Source organism: Vicia villosa, linkage group LG5 (genome assembly GCF_029867415.1).
Source record: "Vicia villosa cultivar HV-30 ecotype Madison, WI linkage group LG5, Vvil1.0, whole genome shotgun sequence".
Classification (NCBI taxonomy): domain Eukaryota; kingdom Viridiplantae; phylum Streptophyta; class Magnoliopsida; order Fabales; family Fabaceae; genus Vicia; species Vicia villosa.
The window spans coordinates 146,057,996-146,074,348 of record NC_081184.1 but is presented as its reverse complement, the minus strand read 5'-3'; the positions used below and the strand labels follow the sequence as shown (position 1 = coordinate 146,074,348).

The following is a 16,353-nucleotide window of genomic DNA, read 5'->3' as shown; positions in this document are numbered from 1 at the left end:
TAACATAATGCGGTTTGATTCGGTGTGGTTCGGTTTACAAAATACAAACCGCAAACCGAACCGAACCATGCGGTTTTGTTAAAAAATGACCCAAACTAATCCAAACCAAATGCAGTTTTTTGCGGTTTTGGTTTGGTTTAGTTTGGTTTGCGGTTTTCTATTGGGTTGGTTTGGTTTTGAGCACCCCTAGTGATACCTTCTCATTCGAGGATTTTACATCTCATCCCTAAATTATATATAGTATTCCGTATTTTTTATTGACAAAAATATCATTGATATTATATATTTTTTGTTAAAAAAAATTACTTTTTAAAATTAGTAAAAATTGAAATTTTTGGTAGACTCTTAGAAATTTTCGATACGCGGAAATTATTTGTATTTCGCAAATTTTGGGTAACAATTTATCAAAATTTGTGAAATTTTCGGTGCGGAAACTGAATATCAGAGTAACTTACCGGAATGCTTGAAAGTTCCGGTTTGGCACAAAATCTTCCAAAAATTTTGAAATTTTTGGTACTGTCGGAAGTTTTGAAATTGCATGAAATTTCTGATATGTCTCCAGATCGTGTTCTTTTCTTGTATGGTTCAGAGCTGACAGCTTCTTCGACGGATTCCTGTAGAGATTTTACGGAGTTCACATATACCATATATTTCTTATTCAACTAACACAATTTTGAATTATTTTCCTGAATTTATGAAAGTGATAGTTTAATATTTATGTGTTGTAATTGACAGATATTTAAATCTCAATATGAAGTTTTAGCATGGACACAGGCTACTGGTAAAGGACATGACATTATTGTTGTCACTATTCGTTCAGATGCTGCTAATGGAATACCATGGAAGAAGGATAAATAGATTATGGGTTATGAGAGAGGAGGAAATTATATAATAAGGAGTAAATCCGCGGAAAGCACTAACTTCTCAGGTTTTTATAGTATGAAAGTCAAATGTTCGATTAGGCTGAGATATGTTCCAAGTGGTATCTGTTTGAAGGTAATGGTTAGATGCGGGATGCTCAATCATAAACTATAGAAGAATTTGAAAGGCCATGATATATTGGGTCGTCTAAAAGATCATGAAAGAAAGTTTGTGAATGATATGACAAAATACAATTAATATGGCTCCAAGGTACATAGTTGTTGCTTTGAAAGATAAAGAATCATAAAACTTCACGAGTGTTACTCAGGTGTATACAGCTAGAACTACATACATAATGGGCAAGAAATGTGCATTGACATAAATGCAGATGTTGTAGAGCCTTATTCATAAAGAGAAATACATTTGTTGGACTAGAAATATAGACAACTCATGTGTTGTAGCTGATATTTTTTGGACACATCTTGATTCTGTGAAGTTGCTGAATATGTTTCATTTGGTGTTGATTTTTGATTGCTCATACAAGACAAATAGGTAATAAATTTTGAGTGCACATCCTGATATTTGTTGTAGATGTTGAGTTGAGTTTGATTAAGTGTATTTTCATGTGCAGGTATCGGATACCACTACTTGAGATTGCTGGTGTTACGTCAACAAAGTTGACATTTTCAGTTGCCTTTACGTATTTGGAACATGAAAGGGAGGAGAATTTCACATGGGCACTGGAGGCACTCTTCGGAAAAATTGCTACCAAAGGTTGTGGTGACAAATTGAGAACTTGCTTTGATGAATGTCATAGAATATGTGTTCCCAAATGCAACACATATGTTGAGTTCGTTCCATATTTCAAAAAACGTGAGCATGAAATGTAGAGAGTGCGTCAAATCAAAAAGACAAGAACATCTCATGGATCTATGGAACAACGTCGTGTATTCAAATACAGAAGTTGAGTATGTCGAACACATGAAGCACTTTGAGACTGTTTGTGTTGATATTCTGTTATTTGTTAAATATGTGAATGAAACATGGTTGACACCTTATAAAGAAAGTTTTATTGTTGCTTCAACTAACAGAGTCACTCATTTAAGAAACACAACAACAAACATGTACACAGAACATGAATGTTTTATGTTATTACATAACTAGTCATAATATAACATATATTTCTTTTTATGTTTTTAGGGTGGAATCTACTCATTGAAGACTAAAAAACATGTCGACTACAAGCCATGGAGATTTATGCCAAAGTTGAGATGTTATTAACAAGATGTTGAAGTTGCAGCTCAGTTCAATTAGAATTCCATTTTAAAAATTATTTTCTACATTGAGCATCAGTATAACACTCATTTATATTTAAGGTTGCACAGTTTTGTCTCAAGACATTGTACAACTCATTGTACAGGAACTAAAAAGGGTGAAATTTGTTGGTTCTAGCCAAGAAAGATGTGGTTACTTCATCAGAACAACACATGGGTAACCGTCTACATGTTAGCTTACCACTTTCCAAATATTAGACAATCATGTTCTTTTAGACTCGATTCATGAATTTTGGACGAAAATGCACATTGTGGAGCATAGGGTCAGTCATGATAAGAGTTGTACAAAGTGGGATTTAGAAGCTGAGTGAGAAGATTTGAAGATATATTTCTGCTCATTGGATATTGTAGGCCATGTTGAAGAAAAAGGTTCGGGAACTAATACATTCATTCACAACTTTTATATGTCCATCGTCAGTGAAGTACAAGCCAAAAAGGGGTGTTAAGAAGAGTAGAAAGAGTCAAGAGAGCGATGTGCATCATGATGCTATCCAGTGGGAGAATGCAAAAGGCTTTCAAGGGAGTCAGACTACGAAGAGATCGTGCACAAACACAACACCAAGTCAACCGTTATGTACGTCGATTGACAGCCAACCCGTTCACCAAATCTTCAAGACATCTCTACTTGTCGCAGTTCCCTACTTTTTTTACTTCCATACATTGATGACATTATTGATATTGGTGATATATATTATATTATAATTAGATTTCTTATAATAAACCAAAATTATTAAAGTATAATTATTTCAATTTTATTTAATAGGCATTAAAAAATACGAAATTTAATTAATTAATATAAATATTTATCTTATGCATGAATTGTTTGTGTTTACCATTTCATTTCATCTCATATATATCACTCCATTTCATTGTATTCCATCAATTTCGATAAAATATCATTGACTCATTTCCCAATTATAATGATAAAATTATATTTAATGTATTTTCTTATAATAAACTAAAATTAGTAAAGTATAATTATTTCAATTTTATTTAATAGGCATACAAATTATAAAATTGAATTAATTAATCAGTGAAAGATAAATATCTAAATTGTGCAAGAATTGTTCATTTTTACCATTTCATCTCATACCACTGAATTTCATTGTACTCCATCAATTTAAATAAAATCTCATTGACTCATTTTCCAAATGTAATGATAAAATTTTATTAATTAAAGTTGTTAAGTCTCTTCATAATTTTGGAGGCAAAATTGAGGTTAACTTTATAATTTTATAATTTTAATTTATATTTATTTTTTTATTAATTTATTAATTTATTTATTATGTTATTATATATGTTATTATGTTATTAGCAATTTTTCTCTCCCACTTTCTTTCCTTCAATAATTTTATTATATAAATAATTATAATTAAATAAAAATAAAAAATTAAATAGCGTCACTCAACTAGTCAACTATAATTAAGGAATATCTTCTCTCTCTAACTTCTCTTTCCATTTTCTCTCTATTTAATTATTAATAAATTAAATCAATTAATTATTATTTATTTATTTTAATTCTAATAACCCACTCACTAATGAAAAAACCAACCCCTATCCTATTGGAAATTTCTTTACCCACCTCCCTCTTTTCTTAGTCACCTCTGGTGAAAAACCCAAAATACCCTCACTTCGGAAATGCATTTCCGAAACGCTTATTTTTTTTTCAAAATTTGTCTTATTTCGGAAATACACTTCCGAAAATACGAAAAAAAGGTGTTTTCGGAGATGCATTTCCGAAAACACCCCCTTTTTTGAGTTTTCGGAAATGCATTTCCGAAAACACCTTTTTTTTGGGAGGGGGTGTCTTCGTATATACACTTCCGAATTTTTTTTGGAAGGGGGTGTCTTCGGATATACACTTCCGAAATATTCCAAGACCAAATTGGTCTTGGAATGTTTCGGATATACACTTCCGAAAGAATTCAATAATTATTAAAAAATTAAAATCAAGGTGAATCAATACAATTAATAGGTATAAAATCAAGGTGAATCAATACAATTAATAGGTATAAAATTTCCTAAATAATTTTAAAGTTAAAAATTATTTTACTAACTTATATAAATCAAAAACATCTTAATTTCATAAGTAAATTTTGAATTATTTAAAATTAAATATAATATATAAATATAAATATAATATATATTATAAATTAAAACACTCATTGTTTTAATTTTTATAATTATTATATAAATGTATAAATATATTTATAATTAATATATAATAATTATTATATAAATATATAATAATTTTTATAAATATATAATAATTATTATAATTATTATATAAATATATAAATATATAAATTAAAACACTCATTTTTTAAAATTATTTTTGTAAATATATAAATATATAATAATTATTATAAATATATAAATATATAAATAAAAAATTATAACTCATTTTGTAAGTGAAATTATTTTAATTATTTTAATTAAACTTATTTTAAATTTTAAAATATGAATCAAAATAGAAATATATAATAATTATTATTCATAACTCATAAATTATATCAAAATATATAATTATTATTATTCATTACTCATAAATTATATCAAATTTATGATAATTGAATTAATTAGTATCCTAAAATTAATTTTTGTGATTTTTTTAGATTTTTTTTTTGTTGTTTCGGAGATGCATCTCCGAATTAGTCAAAATCCCAATTTTTAGGATTTTTTCGGAAATGCACTTCCGAAGTCTGGAAAAATTTAGAAAAAAAAATATTTCGGAAATGCATTTCCGAAGCGGGGTAAAATGGGGTTTTCGCTGGGGGTGACCCCTATAGGGAGGTGTGTAAAGAAAAAATCTTAAAAGAAATCTCCCACTAACCTCTTATATTACTTATAAAATTGGCATACAACACAATTCATTTCTACATGATATCGAGGAGAAGAAGAGTACACATGCAACTCACCAACATTCTTTAATGGAGGCCACTCGTCAATTGCTCTTCTTTTTAATGTATTAGCATTTGTATAGACGTTTTGTACATAAATTATCTCTACCTCTACTTTTCATATGACGATTTTATTGTCGCCAATTTATTTTATTTTTTGACAAAAGCAAACTTAACTTTTTTCATTATTCAAATGAGAGAAAATACAAGGAGGAATTTCGTCAAATAACATGCGTCGAGTCCATGAATTGGCCGCCTTAGCTAAAGTATGAGCAACCAAGTTCGCTTGACGCTTTACAAACTTAACCTCAAAGTGGGGAAAATCTAGTAACAACAATTTAATAGAAGAAATAATAAAATTAAACTCTGAAGTGCCATGAGCATTGGATCTTAAACTCTGGACAACCAACTGAGAATCACTTTCAAACAAAACATGGCCAAGGTGTTGGGTGATCACCCCTTGGATAGCTTCCTTAAGGGCTAAGGCCCCCGCTTCTAGAATAGATAAAGTGCCACCATCCCAAGCTGTACCAGCAATAATAAAATCTCCATGATCATCCCGAAGGCACCACCCACGTTTCGTAGTACCTAACTGACGGTTAAAACCCGCATCCACGTTACACTTAAAGAACCCATTCGGCGGTGGATTCCACTGTAACGGATTCTCATGATTGCCGTCAGTGTGTCGGACCTGTTGAGCAGAAAACCATTCCTGCCACTTGTGCAAGGCTAGCCAACCAAGTCTAGTAGCTTCTTCTTTCTCATTATTCCAAACTCAATCATTCCTATTCTTCCACAAGCCCTCTATCATTACAGCTACTCTACCAGCAAGATTTCTATCTTCCTTGCTACAAATATCAATAATAACAGATTTAGCATCCGAAAAAGAGTGGAGACGGGGAAATATAACATCATACAAACCTGCTGCCCGCCAAGAGGAAATTGCATCCAAACAACCAAAAAAGACATGCCAATCATCTTCAAAGTCATTATCACAAAACGGACAATTAGGAACACAAGGAACATGACGTTGGCGGAGTCGCACCCTCGTCGGAAGACAATCCCGACAAATTCTCCAAAGGAGATGTTTTACTCTAGCCGGAGCCGATATCTTCCATAAACTATTCCAATTACCATTCATAGCCACCCCCTATTTATGTTCCTCGCCAATTTACTTTGACCTACACTAAAAGTATTTGTTCATAGCGATGTAATATCATTTGTAGTGCCCGAAATTGATGTATCTCAGAGCATCCACATCCATACCACTCAATTTGGTGGCATAAATGGACCCCACTTAATATATTATATTATTTTATAGTTTTTAGTTATTTAATTGATTAAAATACATCTCTCAAATATCCATACCACTTATTTAAAATTTTAAATTGGGTCCCATTAATACTACAATTTACTTCAAATCAATTTGTGATTGGTTAAAAGGAAAAAAGTTTCCCAAAACCTGCCAAAGCCACGGTGCCACAAAAGGCAACGGTGGTTTATTGATAACTGATCCATTACATTTAAATATTATTATTTTCTGACATTGGGTGGCTTTATATTGTTAAGCTACCACCGATATTCATGCTCTCATGGTATTTTTTAAGAACTAATCATGACATTGAATATGAAATACCAATACATCTTCAAATGATGCAGCATGTTGCATCTACAATGTTTGTGGGTATAAGCATGTTAAGGACGAAGAAAATGCACAGGAAAACAAAATATTCTTTAATTATGTTGTTTAATTTTTCTATTTTATTACTTTATCATTTTATTATATGTTTTAATATTTTTTAATTATGCTGTTTAATTTTTCTATTTTATTAATTTTTTTATATTATTATATATTTTTTCTTTTATTATTTGTGTTAATTTTTCTATATTTATTTTGTACGTATATATTTTGAAACATTGCAAAATATATATATTTTAAAAGTATTATTTAAAAGTTGAGTCGTAAAAGAGGGTGTGCTAAAAGATTTATATTTTTTGTTTTTTTATTATTTTTATTTTCTATTTTTCTATTTACGTTTTCGTTTGCATCAAAATTTTATATATTTATTATGATATATAACATTTACTATAAATAATTAACAAATAAACTATTAAAATTAGCTTTTGTTATTGCTAATATTTTATATACAAAAGGATAATAACCCATATAAATTCTACCCATATAATAAATATATAAATTATACCCATAGGATAATAACAATCTTTAATAATTTATTTGTAGAAAATATCATGAAAATACTAATGTAACATATAAAAATTGAATTTATAAATAACAATGTATTAAAATAAGTTTAACCCAAAAGTATGTGTTAAAATTTTCAATAGCATTACAATCTGAAACAGAGAGTAAAAGATTCAATACATATAACAATTGCAATGTCTTAAAAAATTCGCAAGTGATATCCCTACCATATTAAAGTAATGTATCCGATGCTTAGATCATTTATAATGGGGGTGTTGAAAAAATTATTCAATAGTTGAATGTCTACAATGGTTTGTTGAATGAGGTGTTTAATGTGATGTGGATTAATTGGTGTTGAAAAGATTCAACATGTTGAATGAGAAAAAAGTGGGGTCACATGCAACACTTTACACAATTTTATTGGTTGTTGTGATTATTTAGATTTTATTTTCTTTTAATCATTTAAAATTAATTATTTCATAGTAAATAAATTTTTTATTTATTTTTATTTTTATCAAAATTCATTATTTTTTTTCCTCTATAAATAGAGACTTGATTCATTTGATTTGGACTTATAAAAAAAATTCACTTTTTTCTCTCAATTTTTTTTCTATTTAGCCTTAAAAAAATCATTGTTTGTAGCTCTAAACATCCTTGTAGTGAAATGGATCCCAACAATAACCCTTTTAACACCCTGAGGCAAGTGAGTCTAGTACACCGGAGTCATTCTCGACCGAGGTGCTACCTGCATTTGCGAATCACGTGCGTGCTAGATCTGTGATGCGTGATTCAAATGTACATCACGAATTGCAAGCAGATCTAGTCAAACACATATGGGAAAAGTTCGGAATATTTCATAATTAAATAAATTGTTTGTGAGCCGAGTCTATTGTACTAATTAAATTATGTGTGTTTCATTTTTTGTGTGTTTCTTTTTTAGTGTGTTGTGTGTTTAGTGTATTTATTGCATTTTTAAGTTTTTTTATAATTTTATTTTTTTAAAAAATAACTATTTTTACATCTCTTATTTATTACTTGCAAGAAAAAAAATTAAGAATAGAAAATTAGAAAAAATAAATAAATTATTAAATTTAAAAAAAAAAGTTTAAATATTAATTATTTTAATTTAATTTTAATTAATAATAGATATTAATATATAATCATAAAAACAAAACTTTAAAAGAAAATAAGAATATGATGTGGGGTAGGGTGTTGAATTTTATTAAACAAAACCATTGTAGTGAAAAAAAATTGAATAGGTGTTGAATTATTAGGTGGAAGAGAGAGAAGATGATGTGGAAGATAAAAAATGAAAAAGTAGGGTGTTGAATAATGTAACCATTGTACATAGTTTTAGATTTTGTGTACATAAAGCATTTTGCATATGAAGATACTGTAGATAAGTTGATAGTAAATAAAAAAAAGAATGATAGAAAGAGTTTGTCAGATGATAGATAAGTCCAATCCCATCGAAGTGATGATAGGTTTCTTTGCACAGCAAGAGGCGTGAAGTACTAGTGTACTAGAAAAAAAGCTTTTTTGATGGGGCTGCATTGCTTTGAATTGAAGGATTCATATATTCAGAACTCAAAAGCAATATCAATAGCAAAGCTAGTTTTATCAGTAGTCATACACTACTACTACTACTACTATAGTACTTGTTCAGTCTATTCTATAAACTCTCTGACTATTCTTTTCTTCTTTGTATGAGTCATAATATTCTCTTTCTCATAGGTTATTGGTTTTTGTTTGGTTTTGTTAAGGGAAGCAAATCTCAGTCAGAAAAGAAAAGCCCCCCATCCTTCCCCCCCTGTGACTGCTTTCTTCAATCACGCTGTCTTGTTCATGTCAATCTCTCTCTCTCTCTCTCACCATTCAACACTCCTTCTATCATTTTTGGAAAAAGTTTGATTACTCATCTTTGGAAATCTTTGTCTTCCTTCAAGAAATCTCCTTATTTAGAAAAAGTGTAACTAAACTTTTTTAGTATATTGTTTTCATTCCCAAGCAATCCCTCCTACATTTTCATATGCACTTTTTTTATTTATTTCCACCGAGTCAAACAACCAAGCTTTAGTTTTCACTTTTTTTCTTTCTGTTATATTTATTTTCATAAAATAAAATTTTCAAAATATATCATCATCAATTAAAACTAAAATACTACACTTTCATATGAGTTTGTTACTTTGACACACATATTTGACATTAATGAATATAATTAATAAGATATTGTAGTAACTCATTAGTTAATTTGACATTAATGAATATAATTAGGTTTAATTGTAAATTTGGTCCCACTATTATCCATTTTTTTGGGGGTTTGGTCCCCCTATTTTAAAATCTAGAATTTTAGTCCTTTTACTTTAGTTTTTTGAGGATTTTGGTCCTCTTGCAAATTCGAAGGCAATTTTTAATTAAATGGAACTTACATTGATGACATGTTAGACATAAATCTTAAATAAAATTAGTTTTTTTTAACATTTCAATGCTGAACGGATACAGACACATCATCAATGTGAACGTCATTTCATTTAAAATTACCTTCGAATTTGCAGGGGGACCAAAATCCTCAAAAAACTAAAATATAGAGACTAAAATTCCAGATTTTAAAATAGGGGGACCAAAACCCAAAAAAATAGATAATAGGGGGACTAAAATTGCAATTAAGCCATATAATTATTATTCACCTTGACACACATGAGTTTGTTTGGTAAAAATAGCGGTTGACTGATAAACTAGCTGATAACTTATAGTTGATGACTGATGGCTTATAACTTATAGCAGATTGTTGAGACTGATAGCTTATAAGTTAATCGAAGTGTTTGGTAAAATTAGCGGTTCAATTAACTTATAAATGTAAAATGACATAAAAAAAATATTTAATATATAATTATTTTATTTTAAATTAAAATAAATCATAAGGGTTAAAAATGAATTTTAATTAAAATAATAAGGATAAAAAAGGATGAAAAAATAATAAGTTATAAGATATAAGCTAAAACGCTATTTGAAATAGCGTCTGAAAAATAAGCTATAAGCTAGTAAAATAAGCTATAAGCTTGTGATGAAAAGACCGTTACCAAACAGATCTAAATTATCATATGAGCTTATAAGACATAAGACATAAGCTATAAGCTCGAAAACATGTCTTACCAAAGAGAGTCATAATTGATAGGGAGGTGAATGACTAAAAGCAAATTTAATTTCTTTAAATTTTTAAATTTTTTATTTATAATTTATAATTTATGTAATGTATTAATTTTTAAATTGATACAAATATTAGATAAGATGGGAAAAGTAGATAAATTTATATTAGTTAATAAGTGATAGTCAATTTAAAAAATATTGAGAATTTTTAACCTCACCCTATACATCTCTCATGCATATCTAAATTGGCAAAAATATCCTCCAGTTTTTTAGATGAATTTCACCGGCAGATCAAACATAAATATTTTCGTAGATAAATTCGCAAGTAACACTAAATTCGCAGGTAACTTAAAAATTTAAAAAAAAAAATAGGAGGCACCATAAGGGATGACGCCTATATAAAAAACACCCCCAATTAGTAGGATATTTTTTTTAAAATATTAGTTTGTTTGATTTTTTAAAAAAAAACTTGATTATTAAAAAAAAATCTTTCTGTATTAATATACATAATAGATTTATTACATATATATATATATATATATATATATATATATATATATATATATATATAATGTCACATTTAAAAAAGTTCTTTGTTTAAATTTTGATTTCAAAAATGTGTATTTGTTGAATTTGAAAAAAGGGTTAGAGATTGACATAATTCTTAGTGGTGATTTATTTTAGTGATTGACTTACAGCTTTTAGCATATAGACCAAGAAGGATTGTTTTATTTTTAAAATCGATTTAAAAAGACTTATGATTCTCTCAATTGATTATTTTATTTTTTTTTTGGATTATATGCTTGTGTAATTTGGTTTTTCTAACAAGTGGCACGCTTGGATGTGTGCTTGTGTGTATTTTTAAAAACTTAGTTATATTGGTTAATGGGTGTCTGGCTAAAGAGATTAATATTAAGAGGGGTTTGAAACAAGGAGGTATGTTAGCACCCTTTTTCTTTTGGATGCGGAAGGACTTAATGGCCTTTATTCCATATTGGGGATTTAGATCATTTAAATAGTTTTAGGATCGGCTCTTCAAACTTAGTTGTCTCTCATTTGTAGTATGTCAATGATATTCTAATCCTGATTGAGGAATTGATTATGAATCTTTTTTATTAAAGTAATTTTCAGGGATTTTTCAGCTTTCTTATGGTCTTTTAGTTAATTTTTTAAAAAATAGCCTTATTGGTGTTAATGTCGACTCATTCTTCTTGGAGTTAGTTAGATGTACTATCCAAAAAAGTACAGGTGTGTGTTTGCTCCCTGCAAGGGCAGAGAGACTCAGAGGCTTTAGTAGGTATATTAGTTTGAGGGTGAAGGCTAACTCACGGCGGCGAGTAGCCTTGTACGGTGTTTTTTAAGGTTATTTGAGGGACCAGCTCACGTGAGACGATATGCCCTACTAGTGGTCGGCGCTGCTAGGTTGCAGACTTGCAGGTAGATGGTTTGATTTATGTGGTTAAGGTTACTTGGAACGAAATGTTCTCTGAGTAGTGTTTGAATGTATGTAAGTATGTGTTATCCGAGAATCCCTTATCCCTTGGAGGGATAATGTATTTATAGGAGTTTTCTGAGGCCCGGGGTTTATGGCCCCCTGGACGTGGTCTTAATCGCTCCCTTTTATTAAGGAGACATTTGACCGTTTATATTTCTGGAGTCAACAAGGACTTTCTTTTATTTGACTATCGTGTTGGGCAGACGCACGAGCTGCTCCATTGGATTCCGTCCAGACGGCCCATTTGCTAGGCGATAGGCACCTTAATCTAGGACTTTTCCAAATAGAACACTACACAATACCTCAAGTACAATTACTTTTATGTTAAAGGGCGAAATGTTTTAGACGATTCTCCTTTCCTAAAGGCGCCCTTCGCCTTGCCGATGATTCCCCTGGGTGAGGACGACGTTGTGGGGACATGTCTTCTTTCTGGAGAGTCCCTCAGTGTAGGGCAACTAAAATGGTAGATGAGTCCCTCAATGCGGAATGCACGGGTTTGTAGATGCATGTGCGGCTTAGGCATTTTAAAAGGTATGGGGAAACGTATCGATATTTATGTGGCGTCGAGTGTAACACCCTTCTAACCCACAATCATTTCGTATATATTTTTATGAAAAATAAAATCAAATAAAATCCCTAGATGGGCATTACATCTTCAGATAAGCATCATACAACAAATAGTCTTGCTTCGTAACATAGGTTGCAAACACTTAAAACATATATTATTTTTACTATCATCATTTAATAACTTAACTTATCGTAGCGGATTCATAATCTCAAAACATACTTATTATTAAAGTACTTCATAACAATCCTCATAATTCAAAATGGTTTACAATGCCATAAATAGGCAAGTCATAGGTCTCGTGATAAACCAAAAGAACATAAAGTTCACAATCAAACAATCTCAACCCCGATGTTATATATCAGAGCAAGACTCCCTTTATTCTTACGGAGAGCAAATAAACACACGTTGAAGCTATATTCTAAGCTTCCAGCACTAATCTTGATCACCTGCAAGTTACCCACGTTTCGAGGCAACGCTTCCAAGTAGAAAGGGTGAGTGAACCACAATCATTATAAAATACATAAGAAGTAGATATAGCAGTTATATCATGGGAAATACCAACAAACATAACGTCATATAATACATCTAGAGCATAACAGTCATTACTAGTCTTTAATGTCAAAACATCATAATTCACGAATTAAATAAAACATATCACTTAATTCAAATATTGTGCAATAACATAAATAATGAAATGCAACTTCACTAGACTCGTACATGTGGTACCAAAACATCACTAATGACTTAGTCATTGTTATTCTCCAAAGATCACCACCAATATGATTGATTCCTGATTAGAACCTAAGCACATCACAAATTGCACTTAATCCACACTATGGGATTAAGGCCATCACTGGACCGAAGCGTCATACATCCTTCAGTGGATTATTACCCTGCAAATCTTCACTATAGTACTTGTCTTGACAAATGCTATGAATGCATGATGTGCAATAGCACATAAAACTACGACCACTGCTAGTCAAACCACATCATCATTCCTCATAGTAAATACATCATCATATCATCATAGGGAAAACACGCATGAAGTTATAACAAGGCATGGTTACATCAATTCATAACAAAGAACATACATACTATGTTATCCCTACGTAGTTCATCATTTCATATTAGCTCAACCTCTATAAACTACATCCTATGATTCATTTTATTCTATTATGGTATAGTTTGTTGCGTTAGCTTTCCAACACTTCGAACGGCCCGTCAAACAGAGTCTAGAACCTCAAGTATAACCTTTACAAAAATTCTAATTCTGGATCTATTTGCCCGGCGAATCAAGTCAATAGCCTTTCCTCCACTCGCCTCTTCTTTTGCCTAGTGCGTCTTGGGCGAGCTCGTTCGCCCGGCAAACGGGCCGATTTTCCCCGCGAATCTGTGCAAACAAGGTTTTCTTGTTGCGATTTCTTGCAGAAAATCATACCCTATTGTACTCGAATCCATCACAGAGCAGACCCCAAATAATGATAATTTCATAGGTTTTCATCACATTACACCAACACCTAATGTTACACTTCATATGCACCAAAAGTTCACAGACTACAATTACATTTTCGTCAATTTCACCAAAACACCGTAGTATCATTAATAAAACAAAACCCCAACAAAACCTACAACTATCTAAGTCCTAAATCAATTATAATAACAATGATAAACTCCTCTTACCTTAGATTAGTGCTAGTTTCTGATTTCTCTCAGTGTTCTACAGGTTCCTCTTTGAGTTCCTCGGTGCCCTAACTTTCTCCTTTGTGTTCTTCTCACTTTCATGATCGAATGAATATCTCTCTTCCCTCTTTTCTCCTTTTACCCATATGACCCCTAATATGGCTTTCCTCTTTTTGCCCTCACTTAGCCCCTTGAATTGACTATCTTGCCCTTATCAATTGTAACTTATGTTATTAATACTATAAGGGAAGATTTGGTGCATTGGATAACTAAAGAATTCAAAATGGTTTATCTAAAAGTTTTGGTAATGTTCTTCTTAAATTGAAGATTGGTGGATTTTGTGTTAAACATAAGCTAGTTGTGTAAGCAAAGTGTGAAAATGTATGTCATCAAGGATGAATGTCTTATATCTAATGAGATATATAAAGTTCTTATGAGGATTTAAAAACAATTTCTATTTGTGGCCACTACAAGTATTTAATTGTTCATTCTCTTACTTGGTGTTCAAGGAAGATCAAGTCAAGATGTGACACCAAAAGGTGCAACATTAGACAATTGCAGAAGGTCTAGAACCTGTTGTGTGGATCTGATTAGTCCAATGTAAGGTGAGTGTCATGGTGGATAGATACAAATATATTATTTTATTTTGTATGCTTAACAAGGTAAATCTATTATTTGAGAAGTATTAAAAGGTTCTTATCTGTCCTTGAATGAGAACATGGTATGTTTCTGAGTTACCCTATTGAGAGAAGTTAGTTTAGTAATGTTGACTTCAGGACCAAAATTAGTGATGTGTTCATTAAGAAAGGTACTGATGTTCAACCAGATGTTGGAACATCATCACAATGGCTTGTTACTTCAGTGTTTGTGAAGATTTTAAGGGCCTAGGAGACACTGAATATGAAAGCTCTCAAGAAAGCATTTTAAGAGGGAGTTCATTATTTGGAGTTGTTTTGGTCTGTAATCATCAGGTGTTTTAGAAATGAAATATTAAGTGATTTTAAGTCTTGGAGTAAAAGCAATTGGCCAAGTCTAAAGAAGATTGTATTATTGGAGGATATTTTGATCACTCGGATTGGAATTAATTGAATCCTAGGCGAGAAGTGATTAGGCGAGAAGTTGTAATACTGCTAATAGTGAATTTCCTTTCTGACTTGGTAGCCCCTAGATTAGATGTTGTTGCACTGAATTTGGTTAACATTTCTATGTGTTATTTATCATTCTGCAATTTTTATTTCAGTATCAAATAGAACTTGATGAATCTGTTCAGTTTGGAGACAGATGTCGTAACATCTGTCTTGACATTATTCTAATGTAAAGACATCAATATTAACATGTTTTGCATGTACCAAAAATTTCAAGTTGGAAGTGGCTGCTTCAGAGACTATGGCTCCAGAAGCTGATATGAAAAGTGAGATAGAAGATGAAGCTTTGAAGGCTACCAAAGAAACTTTTGTTGGTGAGGTTCATCAACTGCCTTTAGTTGCAATAGAGTCTAAGGTTGCAAAAGATGTTGTGGAGGAAGAGATATCTGCAAAAGCTACTCCAAATGTTGCAGAATCTCAAATCATAGAAATAGGAAACTATCTTAATCCTAACTTTGATCTCGTTTTAGATTCTTCCAGTCCCCCGCCTGAAACTAAAACACCAACCCTTCACCAATCACCTACATTATTGTCTGAACACAAACCTTCATCCATTCGTGACATGACTCTACCCTTAAAATCTATCATGAATTACCTTAAACCTTTTTTAACGTCTGAGTCCCCAAACATGATTCAGATACTAGAAAATGTTCTTAATTCTTCTCTCATAGATGAATTACAAAGACACCTAGTTGGTGAGTTCACTTTTGAACAAAACCAACTAGAACTTGTTCTAGTATCTGAAGATCCCTCTCCTACATACATCATGAATGATAATGATTAGTTCATGGAAACCTAACCTAAAGAAAAACCTAAATAAACCTCTCATATATATCAAATTATTTCATCTTCAGGCCCTACATCTTTATCATCCTCATGTTCCAATTTTAATGAATCAGAGTTTAAGTCTTTGGATGTTACACCCCTCCAATCCACCCATCCATTCCCTTGAAAACTACAACTTCTGAGCCTATAGCTTTTTCTATCGGAAGCAAGAGCAATTAAAGGCTAAACTGGCCT

At 31.0% G+C, this 16,353-nt stretch overlaps 1 protein-coding gene across 1 annotated transcript; it reads right to left on the bottom strand.

The window, feature by feature from the left end:
• Positions 1 to 5,267: 5,267 nt before the first annotated feature.
• Positions 5,268 to 6,236, bottom strand: LOC131605677 (uncharacterized). The gene is made up of 2 exons (XM_058878006.1): positions 5,910 to 6,236; positions 5,268 to 5,807 (listed from the first exon to the last, which is right to left on the bottom strand). Exons 1-2 carry the CDS (start codon positions 6,234 to 6,236, stop codon positions 5,268 to 5,270), a joined length of 867 nt encoding a protein of 288 aa, XP_058733989.1.
• Between the last annotated feature and the right edge of the window lie 10,117 nt (positions 6,237 to 16,353).